The 21,454-nt window shown below is 46.5% G+C and overlaps 1 protein-coding gene across 1 annotated transcript in view; it reads right to left on the bottom strand.

The window, feature by feature from the left end:
• Positions 1–9,234, bottom strand: part of ARMC4 (armadillo repeat containing 4) — a 196,603-nt gene extending 187,369 nt beyond the window's left edge. The window contains exon 1 of the mRNA XM_034759339.1: positions 9,071–9,234. Within this exon, the coding sequence (XP_034615230.1) occupies positions 9,071–9,234 (164 nt within the window). The remainder of the gene's footprint in view (positions 1–9,070) is intronic.
• Positions 9,235–21,454: the final 12,220 nt, after the last annotated feature.

Below are 21,454 nucleotides of genomic sequence, written 5' to 3'. Positions count from 1 at the left end.
TGCTTCCTGTTTACAAAGTCACCTGAAAGTGAGAACAGGCGTTCGCATAGCACTGTTGTAGCCAACGTCACAAGATATTTACATACCAGATGTGCTAAAGATTCATATGTCCCTTCATGCTTCAACCACCATTCCAGAGGACATGGGTCCATGCTGATGACGGGTTCTGCTTGATAATGATTCAAAGCAGAGTGGACCAACGCATGTTCATTTTCATCATCTGAGTCGGATGCCACCAGCAAAAGGTTGATTTTCTTTTTTAGTAGTGGTTCAGGTTCTGTAGTTTCCGCATCAGAGTGTTGCTCTTCTTTAGGAATCTCACATTGGTACCTTCTTTCCATTTTGTCAAATCTGCTGTGAAAGCGTTCTTAAAACAAACATGTGTTGGGTCATCATCTGAGACTGCTATGACATGAAATATATGGCAGAATGCAGATAAAACAGAGCAGGAGACATACAATTCTCCACCAAGGAGTTCAATTACAAATTTAATTAATGCATTATTGTTTTACTGAGCATCACCAGCATGGAAACATGTCCTCTGGACTGGTGGCCAAAGCATGAAGGGGCATAAAAATGTTTAGCATATCTGACATGTAAATACCTTGCACTGCCAGCTACAAAACTGCCATGCGAACGCCTGTTCTCACTTTCAAGTGACATTGTAAATAAGAAGTGGGCAGCAGTATCTCCCATAAATGTAAACAAACTTGTTTGTCTGGGCAATTGGCAAAACAAGAAGTAGGACTGAGTGGACTTGTAGGCTCTAAAGCAGGGGCAGGCAAACTTTTTGGCCCGAGGGCCGCATCGGGTTTTGTAAATTGTATGGAGGGCCGGTTAGGGGAGGGGGTCATGGCCCGGCCCCCACCTCCTATCTGCCCCCCCCGGGACTCCTGCCTCATCCAGCCCCCCCCTCCGTTCCCTGATGGCCCCTCTGGGATCCCTGCCCCATCCACACACACGCACTCCCTGTCCCCTAACTGCCCCCGACCCCCCGCCGTCCCATCAACCCCTCCTCTCATTCCAGACTGCCCCCCCGGACCCTCACCCCTATTCAGCCCGCTGTTCCCCCACCACCACCATCCACACCCCCGCGCCCCCTGACCACCACCCAAAACTCCCCTGCCCTCTATCCAATCCCCCCGCTCCCTGCCCCCTTACCGCACTGCCTGGACCACCGGTGGCTGGTGGCACTACAGCCATGCCGCCAGCTGGAGCCAAGCCACGCTGCCATTGCCACCACCACACAGCACAGAGTACCGGGTCAGGCCAGGCTGTGCAGCTGCACTGCCCCAGGAGCTCACAGCCCCGCCACCCAGAGCATTGTGCTGGCGGCAGAGTGAGCAAGCGAGCGAGCTGAGGCTGCGGGGGAGGGGAGACAGCAGGGGCCTCCCGGGCCAGGAGCTCGGGGGCCGGGCAGGATGGTCCCGTGGGCTGGATGTGGCCCGCAGGCTGTAGTTTGCCCACCCCTGCTCTAAAGTTTTACATTGTTTTATTCTTAAATGCACATTGAATTTTGTTGTACATAACGCTACATTTGTAAGTTAAACTTTCATGATAAAGAGATTGCACTGCACTACTTGTATGAGGTGAATTGAAAAATACTACAGTAAAAGCTGTTTTATCTGGCACTTCACCAACCGGAATGCTCTATAAACCGACATTTTGATCTTCATTGAAATTCTGGTTTATAGTCTGATTGGCATGGGCTCTGGAAGGGAGTTTGGGTGTGGGAGGGGGCTTCGGCGCAGGAGGTGGTACTGGATCCGGGGGCCTCTCACCTCGGGCAGCTCCCTGCAAGCAGCAACCTGTCCCGGCGGCTCCTAGGCAGAGGCGCGGCAGGCGGCTCTGCGTGCTGCCCCCGCCCCAAGCGCTAGCAATGCAGCTCCCATTGGCCTGCCGCACCTCCGCTTAGGAGCAGCCGGGACAGGTCGCCGCTTTCAGGAAGCGGTCCGAGGTGAGGGTGTTATACCAATAAAAACTAGCAGGATCTTATTAAAGGGGACAAGATAAAGATGCCACATTTATTATGATAACAATTTGATTTATGACCAATAACTAATATCTTAATCCTTATACACACACACACACACACACACACACACCCATCAGATGTTCTGCAGCTGCTGCATAGTTACCAGTCCTGCTTGAGTCTGTGGCTTGAGTTTGCAGCTTGGGTTCGTAGCTTGTGGCGGCTAACTGGCCAGGAAAGCCGGGCACAAGGACGAGCTGGGTCTCTGTTGGGCATGCACCGATGCCCTTCCATGTTGGCAGCAGAATGTTACCCTCCTCCAAAGTTTTCCATCTCACCCATCCTTTTTGTAGGCTTTAGTTTGAATCCAGAGTCTATAGGTCTTGCTGTGTCACGCTGCCTCTGGGTTTGGTGATTGATCACCCGTCAATTGCAGACATGACTTTCAGCCTCGGACCGGGCTTTGATCTTCCTTCTATTGTACCTTTTCTTTTTAGGGTGGATTCTTCTTACTTTGTTAGGGCTCTTGTCTGCATCTTCAGTCGTTGGTGTTTGAACTCTATTTAATCAGGATAGGCTGGGGCTGGAGGTTGATTCCGTCATCCATACATACCTCATTCACACATTAAACTAAACTAATAAGATTACAGCAGGGTTTGCAAAAATGAAGGTTGCAGGAAGCCCTTACAAAATGGAGTAAGCGTTTTAAAATGAAGTTTGAATTACAATATGGCAAACAGTGAACAGAACAGAAATTACAATACTGAAACAGTGCAAGTCTCGGTGATTTAAGCAGGAATTGGATTGATAGTGAAACTTACAAAGGCAGCTAACTGAACAGCTATGGCTCTTAACAAGCATCTTAATTGTTAATTAGCCAGTTATTGGGGTAACCGGTTTTATGAATGAATATTGTTTCATTCATAAAACTTTACTTATGAAGTTACATTAATAATGTAAACAATTAAAAACAATTTCATTCATCAGTCCTACAAGGGGCCCCTGAGTCCAGTACCCCTCACCCTCTCCCGCGCCCCAAGCCACTGCCTCAAGCCCCCTCCCACACCCAAACTCCCTCCCAGAGCCCACGCTCTGCCCGGCACCCCCTCCTACACCCAAACTCCCTCCCTCTTAGTTAACCAGCATTTTTCACTCACCAGCACCCTTCCCCAACATGCTGGATAAAACAATTTTTACTGTATTTGTTTTATCATTTTTACAGTGCAAATATTTGTAATAAAAAATAATAATATAAAGTGAGCACTGTACACTTTGTATTTTATGTTGTAATAGAAATCAGTATATTTGAAAATATAGAAAAATATCCAAAATATTTATTACATTTCAATTGGTATTCTATTGTTTAACAGTGCAATTATTCATGATTAATTTTTTTGAGTTAGTTGCGTGAGTTAACTGCAATTAATCGACAGCCCTAGTATGAATGCTTGTCTACATGGGGAAGTTAGAGTGGAATGAACTAGGGTGTGAATTTAAAGCACAATAGCTATTCTATGCTAACTCCCTATGTAGAAACTCCTCTTCTGTACCAAAACTAAAGTACACCGCACCAAGTGCCTTTTTGCAGATTATTCTACTTCCAAGTTGAATTAAACTAAACCACACAAAGGCACTCTTTGCAGAATATAAGTGTCCACACGGAGAGCTACTGTGAAATAGCTATTCTGCATTAGGTTATTTCCCCATGCAGTCAAGCCATTAGTGCCTGCAAGACCCTAGTAAATGCCAAGTCCCTTGTTGCATGACATTCTAAAACCTGTTTTGTATAGCTGATGTGAGAGATCAACATTTTAGATGAATTTTAAAATGCATATAACTGATCATCCTCCTTTAGACACTATTTCGACTATTTCTTGAAAATTCTAGATGCCACCGATAACTGACAATTTTTTCGGAACCCATTCAACTCACTAATACTTATTTTTCTTTCAGTATAATAGGGGATGTTTTACTTCAAGAACACAGAATTAATTTAACATGCAGTGTAAAAATATTGACATTGTCCCCAAAAGATATCAGTGAACACCACAATCCACTTATCCACCATGTATTTACAGTCTTGAAGACAGTTGCAAATATCCAAATCCCTTATTTTTCTTGCATAACAGTGTTCAACGTCTCTCATAAACAATAAGGAATTTTTAAAATATTGCAAGCCACAGTTACATTCACGAGTCTGAACCATGTACTTTAGTTTTGCCACTTTAATTTTTACTACATACATTTGACCACATATTGGGGTTTGAACAACACCTGGATGTGTTCTCATCTGTTCTTTGAAGCTATCACAAAACACTCTGGTATAATAGATTTATTATACCACTTTTCTGCCCCCCGTCCCCCATATGTACATCTGCTAGGCTCCGTTTTTTCTCTAGTATAATAGAACAATGCACAGGTGTAATTGCAGCGACAAAAGTGTTAATATCTTTCTAAAGCAGATCACCAATATTTAGTACAACTGATATATGAAATAATCAAAAAGCTACCAGCTGCACAAGTCTTTTGAAAACCTGTTGTAAGAGTCTGTTTTACAGATTACAAAAACACACAGAAAGGCTTAGAGATAGTTTAAGAAAAAGAATAGAAAGGGAATATCCAGGTGGCTTTTTAACTGTGAAATACAATAAAAGAGTTTGGAAAATATTACACAGAAATATTACAACTAAAAAATAAGATCTTCTGTTTACAAGTTGAAATATACAGTACAGTACCTCAGTTCAGTTAGAAACAAGTAAAGCAGGGAGAATAGACAAAGAATTTATGGGGATTTGGTAAATAGGAGGCAACTCAGAGGGTATAAAAATGAGATAGGATGCACTCTTTAAGATGTACGGGTCAAGACTATAGGACATTTGAGAGACTTCATACATTATTCTGAAGCATCGTATTAAAGATTTCAATCATTTGCTTAAGTAAGATATGTGTTGCTGCCTCAGTTCTCAGAACATTACTCAAAGGTGCACAAATAAATTAATGAGCAATGTGTCGTAGGTGTAAAAGAAATGAAATATTGAGTGACAAGCTAAGCAGCACCAGAGGGATGCCAAAAATTACAATTAGTATTATATATTTTAGGCAAGGATTTCATAGATTTATCAGTGTGATTTAATTTGCTTATCAATACTTCAAAATAGAAAGGTTTGTACTTAAATTCATGCAATGGTAGTTATATGTATTAGATAGTTATCCAAAGTTGTTAATTCAACAGTTTTTAAAAATTATTTTTAGTCATTCCCCATAGTGTTTATCATCCCTCAGCGTATCATGTCAAACAGCGTATAATGTGCCAGATGCTGATCCCAGTGAAGTCCATGGAGTTTTGCCATTGACTAAAGGGCATAGGATCAAGGCCCAATTCTGCAAACACTTCCACCATGAGTAACTCCACAGAAGTCAAAGGGACTACTTATGAAAGTAAGCACTATCACTTGGTAGTAAATGTTAGCAATGGAAAAACTCCCACTAACTTCAATGGGACCAGGATTTACCCATTGTCTTATATCTATGAAGTGCCATATAAGTTTACGGCACTATTTAAATTAATAAATAATAACACTGCTCTACGGCCAAAATGCTTCTGAAATAAATGTAGTCAAACTTTACTAATTCTGGGTCACTGAGAACGAAAATGATGCTTAAAATTGTTGATTGGCTCTAGTTTTCAAGATATGCTATTGGGTCAGTATATACGACCCTTGACTTGGGAATGGCGGAGGATAAGTGAGTTATAAAGGGAAGGGATCTCAATTTAAACCAGAAATGACTAAAATATATCTTTGACTGAATCTATGAATAAATCTATGACTGGGTTTGGACAGTCCTTGCTTTTTAGGCAAAACAATGAATGATGCAATCTGAAGCTGGTATTGCGTCATACATGATATGAATTGCATCATGTTATTCCTAGAAGTCATGGATGATGCAATCATAATGAAGCTTACATCACACTGCTGAACAAATTGCCCTGTATCAGCTCTAGAAATCATACAGTGTCGTGCTCTCTTATTTGTCAGTGTTTGATTTTGCAAAGGGTCACATTTCTGTTTAGCCAAAGTGAGCAGAGATGCCTCGTACTTGTGTGAACAGTGCAGATAACTTCTGCTATGTTTGTGGTGAAGTGACTTTTGCATCACAAAAGTGCAGTATAACCACTATGGTTAAGAAAGCCTATCACCTATCACATTTTGGCTGCAAAATTGGAGATCAGGACAAGAGGTGGGCCCCACACATATGCTGCAACACTTGTGCAACAAATCTTCGCCAGTGGTTGAACAGGAAAAGGAAATCTATGCCTTTTGCAGTGCCAATGATTTGGAGAGAGCCAACAGATCATACCAGCAATTGTTACTTCTGCATGGTGCCTCCAGTTGGGAAAGGTGTGTCAAAGAAGAAAAAGTGGACTGTGCAGTATCCAAACATTCCATCTGCTATACGCCCAGTACCCCACAGAGAAGGACTGCCGGTTCCTGATGCACCAGAATCCTTCTCACTTGAGTCAGACGAGGAAGAGGAAGAGGATGAAACTTCTAGTCCTGTACCATCAATGTCACAGGACCCACACTTTCTCCCATCCTCCTCCTATGAACCACACCTCATAACACAAGGTGAACTGAATGACCTTGTCAGGGATTTGGAACTACCCAAGAGTAAGGCAGAGCTGTTGGGCTCCAGACTACAGCAGTGGAATCTCCTGGCAGGTGATGTTAGGGTTTCCATGTTCCGTGACCGTCAAAAGGATCTTGTCCCATTCTTCTTCATGGAAGGTGATCTTGTAGCCTGCAACAACATCGATGGTGTGATGGCAGCCCTCAACATCGTTCACGATCCAGATGAGTGGAGACTGTTCATTGATTCATCGAAGACGAGTCTTAAAGCTGTTTTACTACATAATGGCAATGTTTTGCCATCAATTCCAATTCATGCAGTCCATATGAAGGAAACCTATGACAACATGAAACAACTTTTGAGGTGCATAAACTATAATCAACATCAGTGGCAGCTTTGTGGCGATTTGAAGGTTGTTGCTCTCTTGTTTGGTCTGCAGACTGGATACACAAAGTACTGCTGTTTTCTCTGTGAATGGGATAGTCATGCAAGAGATTCCCACTACATCAAGAAAGACTGGCCACTCCGACAGTCATTGGAGCCTGGGAGGAAAAGTGTTCAGCATCCACCACTTGTTGAATCAAGGAAGATTTTGTTACCACCCTTACACATCAAGCTGGGTGTGATGAAGAACTTTGTCAAGGCCATTGACAAAACACAAGCAGCTTTCAAGTACCTCCGTGGAAAATTTCCAAGGTTAAGTGAAGCTAAGATAAAGGAAGGTGTCTTTGTTGGTCCTCAGATTCGTGAACTTCTTCGAGATGATGCATTTGATCATGCATTGCGTGGCAAGGAAAAGACGGCATGGAAAGCCTTCCAGTTAGTGGCAATAAATTTTCTCGGAAACAACAAGGCAGACAACTACAGGTTGTTGGTGGAAGACCTCCTCAAGGCATACAAAAGCCTTGGTTGCAACATGTCACTAAAGATACATTTTTTGCACTCTCATCTAGATTTTTTTCCACTGAACTGCGGAGCAGTGAGCGACGAGCACGGCGAGCGATTTCACCAGGACATTGCAACAATGGAGAAACGCTATCAGGGCAAATGGAGCCCATCAATGCTTGCAGACTATTGCTGGACAGTGACAAGAGATGCTCCATTTAATGAATACAAGAGACAAGCGAAGAAGCGCCGAGTAGACACTGAATAGGACTAAACTATGTACAGAATAGTTTTTTGCCTTTTGTTTCATAATAAATTCTATTTATATAACCCTTTTGCTGATTTTTAAAGTGTTACATAAACAGGACAGGTGAAATATTATCATGTAAAGCAACCATAACCACATGAAAAGACCTAGGTTTACAATTTATGATTAAAACTCTACTATCTACACAATATACATAAACATAAAATGTAAAAACTTAAATATCTTAGAAACAGTAGCCAATCAGTTGTTTTAACTGTCATATTTGAATTCAGCACATCAAAATACATAATAAATAGCACATTTTATCTCTGAAGCAGACAACTTCTCAAAAATTGTAGACCAGTGTAATTCTTCTTCAAGTGATTGCTCATGTGCATTCCACAATAGGTGTGCGTGTTCCGGTGTTGGAAGTTTTTCCCCTAGCAGGTCCCGTAGAGGAGCGCTCCTAGTGACCCCTGGAGTGGCGCCTCCATGGCGCGGTATAAGGGGTACTGCGCACTCCCCCCCGTTCCTTCTTGCCGCCAGTGAAGTTGCTGCGAAACTGCTCTGCTCCAGCTTTGCACCAGCTTTGCTGTAGCTCGTCCCCAGAACTCTTGTTTGTTCAGTGTATAGTACCTGTATAGCTTAGTTAGTTAGTTTGATAGTTTAGCTAGTGCGCCCGGGCCAGGGCATGCCCCTCGCCCCGGGTTTTAAGTCATGCAACACTTGTAGGCGACCTATGCCAGTGAGTGATCCGTACGCGGACTGTTTACACTGTTTGGGGGAACCCATCTCAGCGATCGCAGCAAGATTTGCAAGTCGTTTAAGACTCAGACCAAGAGAGAGAGAGACTCTGGGTCGATACCAGGCACCACGGTTGCGGTGCGCGGCAACCCCTCAGCACCATCTACTAGTCGGCACTGCTCCACATCCACGGGGCACGCCAAGAAGGCTAGGAAGAGGCCTTCTACGCCACAGCACCGGAGTGAAAGTGGGGCAGAGGCTAGACCCATGCTGGGCAGTCCTCGATCCCCATCGGCCTCTACCACTCGACTTGAGTCAGAGGCAAGTAGCCCTGCCCATTCAGAGCAGGCTTCCCCGGATGTCCGGATGCCCTCCACACCGGAGGCCCTGCAGACAGCCTAGGGCGTTATGTCCATGCCAGCACCAGGAGCACTGCCAATGTTGGCCCCACAGTCCAGAGGCAAGCTGCCGCTGGGATCTCCACAGTTGCCCCCGACTCGGTTCCGGTCTCGGTCGAGGGAACGTTTCCGATGCCGTTCACCGCTCAGTGACCATTCTGTGCATAGTCCACGTGTGTCGCCGTTGACTCCCACCAGGTTGTCTGGCTGGGTTCTGTCTGACAGAGACTCCAGGCACCACTCCGCCTCAAGGAGCGAACACAGATGGGACCAAGGCAGATGATGCCATAGGTCCTCGTCTTGGAGGGGCTATCGTAGCCGGTTGTGATACGAACATTGACGCCATTCCAGTTCGTCATCTCGCTCCAGGACCCCGCCACGGCACTGATCCCGCAGCCCCTGGTGTCGATCACTGGCGATCCGCCTGCCAGAGCCAATCGCCGAGTAGCTGTTACCAACAGTACCAGTCCTCCATGTCAAGGTCACGGTCTCGAGGTTGGTACCACTTCTGGCGCTGCCACTCCTCCCGGTCCAGGAGGGTGGCAGGTTGTACATCAGCCCGGCCTCCCTTTGTAGCCGTCCATCAATGGCTCAGGCTAGCCAGGCTGAACAGCCTGCTCCACCGGTGCCACCGCATCTGCAGTGGCACCGGGCCCTGTGGCCAGCACAATGGTACCAGTGGGCACCATGGCCCCCGACGCAGCCCCCGGTGGGGGCTCGCTCGGTGGCTGGAGCCTCAGAACAACCATCGGCCTCCCTCTCCCGGCCTCCGAGGAAGGAGTCAGTGGGACATACATCCTCAGCGCTGTGCCCGGAGACTGACCAGGTGGTGGATCCTCCGGTGCTGGTGGATATACAAAGTACTGCGCCTGCCTTTTTGCCCTCCCCTGATGAGGCGATTACGGCCCCTCCTTCCTCCATCCTGCAGGAGGACTCTAAAGCCCACCAAGAGCTATTCAACAGGGTGGCATCAAGCCTCAACCTTCAGGCAGAGGAGGTGGAGGAGCCCTCAGACTCCCTGTTTAACGTTCTGTCCACCTTGGTACCGGTCAGGGTGGCCTTGCCTCTCCACGAAGGGGTGGTGAAAATTTCAAATGCCCTGCAGCAAAACCCAGCCTCATCGGCCCCCATCTCTAAGAGAGCGGAACGCAAGTATTTTGTGCCCGCCAAGGGGCATGAATACCTATACACCCACCTTGCCCCTAACTCCCTGGTGGTCAAGTTGGTCAACCACAGGGAGTGGCAGGGCCAACCAGCCCCTACTCTGAAAAATAAAGATTCAAGGAGGCTGGATTCATTTGGAAGGAAAATTTATTCGTCCTTGAGCTTCCAGTATGGGTGACGAACCATCAGGCTCTTCTGGGCCAGTATGAGTTCAATCTGTGGGGCTCTTTGCCCAAGTTTGAGGACTCCCTCCAGGAGCATGACAGGAAGGAGTTCAAAGCACCGGTGGAGGAGGGTACAGCGGCTGCCAGGGCAACCCTGTAGGCAGCGTTGGATGCAGCGGGACACGGCTGCGCGGTCCATGGCCTCTGCAGTGACCATGAGAAGGGCGTCATGGCTCCTGCTCTCTGGGCTGTCCAGTGAGGCGCAGACCTCTCTGCAGGACCTATCATTTGACGGCAAAGCTCTGTTTGTGGAACAGACATATATAAAGCTGAACAGCCTGAAAGACTCCCGCACGACGCTTCAGACTCTGGGTCTCTATGTTCCGGCTCTGGCTAGACCTAAGTTGAAGCTGCAGCAGGCTCCTGCCCAGGCCACCCACTCTAAATACAAGCCCCCTTATAAAAAGTCGTGGGACTATAAAACACCCGCGGAGGCAGTCTTGGCCTGCCCCGCAGCCTGGGTCCTCCAAGGGCAAACAGGCAGGGAAACAGCAGTTTTGATGGGATGCCCAGGGGCGCCCTATCAGTTCTCATCAGGGATCTACCCCAAATAAAGCTTCCCTTCTCCAACCGGTTGTGTGCTTTCCTCCCAGAGTGGTCGCGGCTGACCTTTGACTGATGGGTCCTCAACACCATCTCCCAGGGTTACACCCTTCAGTTTACCTCCACCCCACCCAACCACCCTCTGCCCCCGTCCCTCCTGGGGGACCCCTCGAGCAAGAGGTGGGGCGGCTCCTTGGCCTAGGAGCAGTGGAAGTGGTACCAGCGAAGTTCAAACGCAAGGGGTACTATTCCCACTATTTCCTTATTCCGAAAGCCAAAGGCGGGCTCAGGCCCATCCTGGACCTGCGAGGCCTGAACCAGTACATGGTGAAGTTCAAGTTCCACATGGTCTCCGTGGCCTCCACTATCCTCTCCCTGGATCCCGAGGACTGGTACGCCACCCTCGATCTGCAGGACACGTACTTCAATATCCATATATTTGAGGGGCACAGACGCTTCCTCCGTTTCACGTTTGGGCAGGAACACTACCAATTCATGATCCTCCCGTTTGGCCTGTCCACTGCCCCCACAGTATTTACAAAGTGTATGTCGGTGGTGGCAGCCTACCTCAGGCGCTGTGGGGTCCAGATCTTCCCCTATCTGGACAACTGGCTGGTCAAGGGCAGCTCCTGGTCGCAGGTGCGGGATCACATGGTGCTCCTTCTGTCCACGTGTGCCACTTTGGGCCTGTTGGCAAACAACATCAAGTCCACGTTAGTCCCGGTACAATGCATAGAGTTTAGTGGGGTGGTCCTGGACACCATGTTGGCCAGAGCCTCCCTCCCACCGGACAGGATTGAGACCCTGAAAGGGCTTATCGACACAGTCAAAAGTTTCCAGTGACAACAGCCAGAGTGTGCCTCCAGCTCTTGGGTCACATGTCGCGTGCACATATGTGGTCCGCCATGCCAGACTCAGGATGAGGCCCCTCCAGCTCTGGTTGGCCTTGGCATTCTCCCAGGCCAGAGACAGGATGGACAAAGTCCTCACTGTGCCCGAACCGGTGATTGCCTCCCTACAGTAGTGGTCCTCCCCCGGGAACATGCTCCACGGGGTTCCGTTCAGAGGCAGGCCCCCGTCGATGGAACTGGTGTCTGATGCATCGGACCTGGGGTAGGGACCCCATGTGGGGGACATTCAGACCCAAGGTCTGTGGTCTGCACAGGACCTGGCCCTCCACATAAACATCAAGGAGTTCAGTGCGGTGCGGCTGGCATGCACAGCGTTCCGCTCACACCTGGAGGGCCGGGTGGTCAGAGTTCTAATGGACAACATGGCCTCAATGTTTTACTTCAACAGACAAGGTGGGGCCCGATCCTCTGCCAGGAAGCCCTCAAGCTGTGGGACTTCTGTATAGCCACAACATTTGCCTACAGGCCTACCACCTACCGGGCGCCTGGAACTCACGGGCGGATTGCTTGAGCAGGGACTTCTCCACTCAGCACAAGTGGTCCCTTCACCCAGAGATGGTGTACAGGCTTTTCCAAGAGTGGGGTACTCCCCAGGTGGACCTGTTTGTGACCCGGCAGAACCGTTGCTGTCTCCGGTTCTGCTCCGGGGAGGGGGGGAGCTAGAATGGGGCGCTATCTCCGATGCCTTCCTCCTGTCCTGGTCAGTCGGGTTGCTCAATGCCTTTCCCCCATTCCCACTGATAGGCAAGGTCCTGGAAAAAATAAAGACAGACAGGGCCTGGGTCCTCCTGATAGCCCCGGCGTGGTCCAGACAGTATTAGTATGGGATCCTCACAAGCCTGGCGGTCGCTCTGCCGTGGCCGTTGCCATCCCGCCCAGACCTTCTCTCGCAGGACCAGGGCCGCCTCCTCCACCCCAACCTAACGGCACTCCACCTCACAGCATGGCTGCTCAATGTTGAGGCCAGGAGGAGAGGACGTGCTCGGAAGGGGTTCAGCGCGTCCTCTTGGAAAGCAGGCGACCCTCCACATGCCAGGCCACTTAGCAAAGTGGTCTCGGTTCTCCCGATGGACGGATGAGCAGGGCATTTCCCCCGTGGTTACCCCGATCCAGCTCATTTTGGACTACCTCCTTCACCTCAGAGCCCAGGGCCTGGCGCCATATCGACCAGGTGTACTTGGCAGCCATATCGGCCTTCCACCCGCTGGTGCTGGGTCACATGGTATCCTCCCATGCTATGACTGGCCAATTCCTTAAAGGATTGGATCATCTCTTCCTGTACATCAGGTCCCCAGTCCCACAGTGGGACCTGAACCTGGTGCTGGCCTGCCTCACGGGTCCCCGTTTGAGCCGTTAGCTATGTGCTCCTGGTTGCACCTCTTGTGGAAGGTAGCCTTCCTGATGGCGATCACGTCGGCTAGGCAGGTCTCGGAACTCAGGATCCTGACCTCCGAGCCTCCGTACACGGTTTTCCATAAGGATAAGGTCCAGCTCCGCCCACATCCTTCGTTCCTCCCGAAGGTGGTCTCTGCCAACCACATGAGTCAGGACATTTTCCTGCTGGTCGTCTGCCCCAAGCGTCCAGTGAGGAGCGCCGCCTCCACACGCTGGATGTGAGACGGGCTCTGGCGTTTTACCTGGAGCGGACTAAACCATTCAGAAAGTCCTCGCAGCTGTTTATCACCTCGGCCAAATGCATGAAAGGTCAGCCGATATCCACTCAGCGGCTCTCCAACTGGATCACATTGTGCATCTGTACCTGTTATGACCTGGCGGGAATCCCCCTGTCATCAATTGTCGGCTGCTTTTTTGGCCCATGTCACCATCCAGGGCATTTGTAGGACTGCCAGGTGGTCTTCAGTTCACACTTTCACCTCACAATATGCAATCGTCTCCCAAACAAGGAAGGGTGCTGGGTTCGGCAGGGCTGTGCTCCATCCCGAAAATTTGGAATACACATGAGCAATCACACGAAGAAGAAAAGACAGTTACCTTTTCCATAACTGGTGTTCTTTGAGATGTGTTGCTCATGTCTATTCCACATCCTGCCCTCCTTCCCCTCTGTCGGAGTTGTCTGGCAAGAAGGAACTGAGGGTGTGGGGAGTGCGCAGCGCCCCTTATACCATGCCATGGAGACGCCACTCCAGGGGTCGCTAGGAGCGCTCCCCTATGGGTACTGCTAGGGGAAAAACTTCCGACACCTGTGTACGTGGCGAGCACACACACCTATTGTGGAATAGACATGAGCAACACATCTCGAAGAACACCAGTTACGGAAAAGGTAACTGTCTTTTTGTTTTTAGCTGACAATATGTGGTACAATATAATGTCATCTGAGAGCTAGTGTAGAAAAAGTTCCTACCTGCTACGTGTTCATTTAAAAGTTTAAATGGTACCAGATGTCTGTAATATTTCATTCTTGTCTCATATACATAATATAGAAAGCAGCATAAGACCTTACATGTGACCAGCAAAGCAACACAAAATTAAATACTTTCCAAGAGCATGAAACGAGCCAAAATACCAGGAAGAGATGGAGTAACATTATCATGGAAATAACAACAAAATTATTCCCAAAGATGCTGGAAAAACAGGAAAGCAACATAAATCTTGAACACTGAAATAATGGGGAGCCATGTGAATAGTGCATCAGACCTCAAGTGTAGAGACCTCAAGACATATAACCTAATGCTAGGGTCTGGGCTAGAGCTGTGCAGGATAGAGAATTAAGGCTCCCTCTCTTTCCTGAGCTGAGCGGCTCTCAGATCTGGAGGTAATCTGGCTCTTTATGATTTCCTCCAAGATCTTGTGATAGGCAAATTACTGCAGTTGGGGTAAGGGAATGTGAAAGAGTTTGCAAACTCAGCTAAAAAAAAGAATGGGAGACATTGGAATTCCTGGAGACAACCAATCAGACTCCCAATTGAACTACTTAAAGGGCTATTATGTAAAATGCATGTCATTATTTACTGATAATACCATACTTCTGTGCAATTAGGCAAATATGAAGCATGTTAAGGATTAAAAAAATCCATCAGTCTTATCAACATTATATAGGATCTTCACAGAAATTCTAGTGAATCAAGACTATAGGGCTGCTAGACATTTTAGAAAAAAAGAATAGGCACAATTTTAAGTCATTTTTCATGAATGAGCTTCCTGAGAAGACTGCAAAAGACAAGGACCCTGCGTACATTATGGAATGGCATTTGACAGAGCGGAAACATTAATGGGGAGGAAGTACACAGCTGTATATAAAAACCCAGCAGTGGGGTCTTTGATAAGACTAGGAGCAATGAAGCCCAACCACCAGAAAGGCAGGAAGGAGTGTGAATATATGCATAGAAAACTGACTATGGCCCCTTTCACATACCTCTGAAACAAGCAGAAATTTACCTAGAGTAGGAAAAAGTTTCTCTGCCCTCCATTGGCCAGATGGGGTGGGGGGAGGGAGAATTGGAGAGTCAATTGGCCCTCGCACTTCCTAATTTAAAGCCTTCCTAGATTTTTGGGGACCATATTGCCTTGCTTTTTAGCTGTCTCACCACCCCCCTCCTCCCTGTAGTAGTAGTTTGATGAGCTGAGTTTTCAGGGTACAGTGGGTTGGACAGATCACCTGTTTTGGGGGGTCAGGAAGGAATTTTTTCCTGCTGGATCAAATTGGCAGAGGTCAGTATGATGTTGGCCTTCCTCAAAGCAGTGTGGAGGAACAAATAGGTTAAATAGAGTAGGACTGGGAAGTCTAGCATTAGGAGATGATACAGGAATATTTAGTAAATCACAGCTTGTGTCCAGTATCTAGTGATACTGGACACATGGCCCTACTGGAAACTGGCCTACAATGGGCCAGCTCCCAATGGTAAATGAAGACCCAGTTTTGCTGGTGGACCTTGGGCCAGTCGGAGAAGTGGAGATCCAAAGTTCTTCAGACTGAGGTCTCCCATTGGTGCAGGAAGGACAAGAGGATTCATAAGTGAGCTGTATTCTCATGGTTGGCCAAAGAGGGTCTACCCTGAGTTATTGGTTAAATGGTGGGAGACCTGTAGCCCTGCACTGGTCCCAGTTAATTGCCTGGTATGGGAGGGGGTGCGTGCATAGCACAGCCGCCCCCCCCCCCCCATTGGTAAAGTTGCAGCTTGTCACTTAAATCCATCCTGTTGGGCTTGTCTAGATGGAGAGTTAGTGTGTGGCAAGCAGGGGCCTAAATCTACAGCACACTAGTTTACCATGCACTCACTGCCTGTGTGGACACTGCTACCCTGCACTAAAAGTTCCCTAATACGCCTTAAGCTGCCTCCAAGCAAGTGATTGCTTGGGGTGCTGCTCTTTTAGTGCCCTTGCATCGTGACCCCCAGTGAGAACCTGGGGGTCACATCCATCATAACGCATATAGTTTTAGTGTCACAGACTCTTTCCTATCTTCTCCTAACCTTTTAGGAACTTCTCATGAGTTCACTGAAGCCCTACATTGCAATAATCTCTGCAGCAGAGCAGCTTCTCCAGCAGAGCAACTCCTGATCAGGGAAGCCTCTCTGCTTCTCATTTCCACTCATTAAACTATCCCTTCCCTCACACACCCTCTCCCCCTGCTTCAAGAACGTCGACAGGAAAAAAAGGAATTGAAATAAAAAACGGACTAAGTCAATTAAGATGTATAAATAATGTCTTTGCTCTAATTTCTTCTGGCATAGAAAGAATTATCACAAAACTGAGACCAAACAGTAAACAAAGTGGACAAGACTAACACACCATGTTTAAAAGTGAAATAGAATATCTCAGCAAATGGGAAACAATCACAAGTTACTAAAGAAATTTTTTTTTTTTTTGCTCACCCCATAGGTCTAAAAGGTAAACTAAATATAAGACCAGGAATATCTCCAAACTGATACAATAGTTGAAATTCAGAAGTGTTAAATAATTAAAATGTGAGAACTGAACAAAAAAATTTCCAATCTTTCTCTGGACTCATCTATTTACCTGTATGTATGACAAATTATATCACTGATTTTTAAGCAAGATGGTCACAGCCAACTATAGACCCAGTAATGACAAAGGATGGTGCCTCCAGCTCCAGAGTAGTTTCCCAGAATTATCTGCACTACCCCACAGCATCACACACACCCTTTGGCGGCGTGCCAGATGTAGATATTAGTTTCAGAAATGGGGAACATTTTTAGTTGGACTGAAATTCATCCCCAATTTTGCAAGCAAAATAGAACTTGATTCTTCAGTTTCCCCAGAACGCCACCATTTGGTTATTTTATGTAAATGGCAATCACCGCACTGGTGCTTTACACTTTATTATACAAAAGGAGAAAACATTGGGTCCAGAGATTCTCTTACACAGACAAATTCATAAGTCACCTCACAGGTTTACATTTCTTTTTATCTGGCAAGCATAACATGATATTCTATGTACATGGCAGCCCTTTTATTTAAAGAACAATTATGTTAATTCCTGCAAGATTTCATGTTCAGCTAGGTTTGCAGTGGGCAAGTTTGCAGTCTGTATTTAATCATACTGTCTTGACTTCCATCAGACAAAGAAAAGTACTGTTATTTGAAATGTAAAATCCTACACGTCTTGAGATGTGTGAAAGTCTTACTTGGATACAATTACATACATCTTTGCTGGCCTATAACTTCACTGCTCTGCTAGGCAGAAAAATGCAAGAATTCTTTAATTAAACACTAAATCTTTTGCAAGCATGCTCTTTTCAAGTAAATGAAATAAGAGATTGCTGACAACTGCGGCTTTTGGGATGTGTATATAGATATACTGAAAAACAAGATTATTTGTGTTGGTATATCATGAACATTAGTTGAACTAATCTTGACAAGGTACACAACAAGGTTAATATTGCATAATGTTCTACTGTAGGGGTTGGCAACATTTGGCATGTGGCCCATCAGGATAATAAGCTCGCGGGCTGTGAGACATTTTGTTTACGTTGACCATCCGCAGGCACGGCCCCCCGCAGCTCCCAGTGGCTGTGGTTCGCCATTCCCGGCCAATGGGAGCTGCGGGAAGCAGCGGGCAGCTGAATCAGTATTACCTGTAACAGAAGCATTTAACTATATACAAAACATCCTCTCCCACCTTAATGCTTTCAAGAGTAGCTAAAGCTGCAAAAGGTACTTTCAGACTTTACTATTTGTGATCACTAAAGTTCTTATCGCACTTATCACAAGAGCAGGGATCCTACATGTACAAACTGCGTAATTTCAATGGGACCAGGAGCAGAGGGGATGCAAGAGTTTTCCATGCAGATAACCCTTAGCTCTACCTCCCTCAATACATTTTTTAAAAAACTATACATTTATCTTTGTATAACAGGAAATGAACATTTGTTACAGGCAATGTTTTTCTCTACTTTCCCTCTGTTGGGTGATGCATGGCAGCTGCATTCCATCTTCCATTTGGCTGTGTTTTTTAAGACACCATCACTATCCTATCACTCAGGCCCACAACCTGGGTATCATCTTTGACTCAGGCCTCTCTCTAGGTCCTCACATCCAGGCTACATCTAAATCTTGCAGATTATTTCTGCATAACATCTGTAAGATACGGCCTTTCCTATCTACCCACACAGCTAAAACTCTTGCCCAGGGTCCCATCACCTGATGTCTCAATTATTGCAATATCCTCGACAAATTCAGTCTTGCACCACTCATATCTAAGGCTGTGATTTAATCACAGGTTTTTTTAGTAAAAGTCATGGACAGGTCACGGGCAAGAAACAATAAATCACGGCCCGTGACCTGTCCATGACTTATATCATAAATACCCCGACTGAACTGGGGGGCGGGAGGAGAAGCATGCAGCACCAGCTGCCGGGGGGGGAGCACGCAGCACCAGCTGCCGGGGGGGCTGAACCCCCGGGGGGCCAGCTGCTGCTTCTGCCACCCCAGGATGGCTGCTCAGGTGGCCCCCAGGGCCACCCGCATTGGCTGCTGCTCGGACAGTCCCGGGGCTGCGCGGCTAGTTGCATGGCCGCCCGAGCAGCTGGCTGCAGAGCTGGTCCAGCAGCGCCTGGTGTAGCTGTCCGGAGGGCTGCCTGAGCAGCTGGTCCTGGAGCTAGCTGCTCGGGCGGCCCTGGGCTCAGTCACACTGGCCGCTGCAGAAGTCATGGAATCCGTGACTTCCGCGACCTCAGTGACAAACACGGAGCCCTACTCATATCCATTCAGAATGCTGCTGCAAAGATCATTTTCCTAGCTTGTTGCTTTGATCATACGACCCCCTCTCTTTGAATCCCTCCACTGGCTCACCCTTCTCTATCTTATCAAACATAAAGCTACTTGTCTTCACTTTCAAGATCCTTTATGAACTATCCCCACCCAACCTATCATCTCTCACTTGCTTTCAAGTGATGTTGACTCCTGCCTCCAATTGACCCGTGATGCCAGCCTCCATTGCCAACTGTTGAAGTTTTCAAACAAGCACCTCATACTTTCTTTTATGCTGCGCCTCACGATTAGGAGGAAGCTCCTTGTAAACACTGGCAAAATTACCTCATTTTCTGCCTTCAAATCTCTCCTTAAAACTCTCCTTTGTCTACAAATGCCTACAAAACCCTTGACGATGATTTGACTGTGACTGTGTTATCACTTCTAGTGTGTTGATCAATACAGTGTACAGTAACTCCTCATTTAACGTTGTAGTTATGTTCCTGAAAAATGCGACTTTAAGCAAAATGATGTTAAGCGAATCCAATTTCCCCATAAGAATTAATGTAAATGAGGGGGTTAGGTTCCAGGGCGTGCAGTATAAGTTTTAAACAAACAATTTAATACTTGTACACAGTGATGATGATTGTGAAGCTTGGTTGAGGTGGAGGAGTCAGAGGGTGGGATATTTCCCAGGGAATGCCTTACTGCTAAATGAACTAGCAATTGACTGAGCCCTGGAGGGTTAACTCTCAACATTCTACAAGGCAGCAGGAAAGGAGGGAGGGCAGACAGAGACACACACCCTATCTGTGAGAGGGAAAAAAATGTGCATTTCCCCTTTAAGTAGCTGACCCCAGGCTTAAGTACACTGCCTTGTTAATTAAATCAGCTTGCTGAGACCTGAGACAGCAGCTACTGCCTAGAAGCTCCCTCCCTCCGTCGTGTGTCCCCCCTGCTCTATGGAAGATGGGGTAAGTGGAGTGCAGGAGCATTGGGGAGGGGGAGACTCCCTGACATTAGCCCCCCTTTCCTCCCCTCTCCCCCTACAGCAAGCAGGAGTCTCTGGGAGCAGCTCCAAGGCAGAGGGCAGGAGCAGCACATGGCAGTGGGGGGGAGGGACAGCTGCTGCACAGGGAACTTAGGGAAGCTGATAGGGGGGCTGCTGGTCCACCCTGGTTCCAACCACCCACCAGCTAGCTGCAAGGGGCTGCTCTTCCTGCAAGCAGTGGACAAAACAGGAGGCTGCCAAACAACGTTAGAAGGGAGCATTTCACAACTTTAAAGGAGCATGTTCCCTAATTGATCAGCAACTTTCTCATGTTCTATATGTAGACTGTAAGCTCTTTGGGGCAGGGAATGTCTTTTTGTTATGTTTCTACAGCACCTAACACAATGAGGTCCTGGTCCATGATTAGAGTTCTCAGGTGCTAAGGTAATACAAATAACAAAGACATACACTCAACTCAGAAGGTGGAATAGAATCTGCAAGGTTTCATGAGCAATCCAAAATATTTTGATCCTTAATTTTCCCTCTGATTTACTCTGCCCCCTACATCCTGGATTCTTTAAAGCAAATACATAATCCATTAAAATTCCACACTTCCATAATCCTTTGTCTGTATGATATTGTAGAAAGTTCTGGAATGCCTTTGTTGAAGTGTGAATCTAAAATTAATTGCTTAAAGTCAATCATAACGCACTTTGTTTTTCTTTGTATTATAATATTCAGTTCTTGATGATCAACGTGGACACTGAAAAGAAGAAAGGTAATATGATCTATTTCTCTTTGAACTGATTTTGGAATCTTATCAAGAAGTTTTCAAAACCTAGATATGTTAGCTGGGGATTCTTGAAAGTCCTGAAGCTATTGCTTTTGTTTTTGAATATTCATGGTACTGAAATTGTACATTTTGCAACTTCTGAGTCATTCTAACTTAATTTCTGAAAACTATTAAGTTTTAACAGATTTAGGTACATCTCTGTAAGAAGGGTAACAGCAAACATCAATACACCTCTACCCCAATATAACGTGACCCGATATAAGACGAATTCTTATATAATGTGGCAAAGCAGTGCTCCGGGATGGGCGGGGCTGCGCACTCCGGCGGATCAAAGCAAGTTCAATATAATGTGGTTTCACCTATAACGCAGTAAGATTTTTTGGCTCCCGAGGACAGCGTTATATCAAGGAAGAGGTGTATTAAGTCAGCATTTACCCACTTTTAAAAAAATGCTAAATAATCAACAACTCAAAATGTTATAGAAACCTAAATCATTCCATGCAATTTTCTGAGAAACCAATCTGGTTTGTAATTTGGTTATAAAAAGTAATCAGTATGGCTGTTTTTTTCAGATGCAGATACTTGTTAAAAAAAAGTATTCACCTTTCCACAACCCCATTCTGTCTCACTTGTACTGTGCTATTTAATGTAACAAGACATAAAAATCTAATTTCCAAAAAAACATTTAAATTATATAATCTGGAAATTTATAAGGTATCCTCTTAAAGAAAAGAATTTATTTCTTCAATCTATTTTCAGTTGTTTTTCAATCAGAGCTCCTGT

The sequence above is a fragment of the Trachemys scripta genome, chromosome 2, assembly GCF_013100865.1.
Source record: "Trachemys scripta elegans isolate TJP31775 chromosome 2, CAS_Tse_1.0, whole genome shotgun sequence".
Classification (NCBI taxonomy): Eukaryota; Metazoa; Chordata; order Testudines; family Emydidae; genus Trachemys; species Trachemys scripta.
The sequence above is the reverse complement of the archived record's forward strand: the minus strand, read 5'-3'. Positions and strand labels throughout refer to the sequence as shown.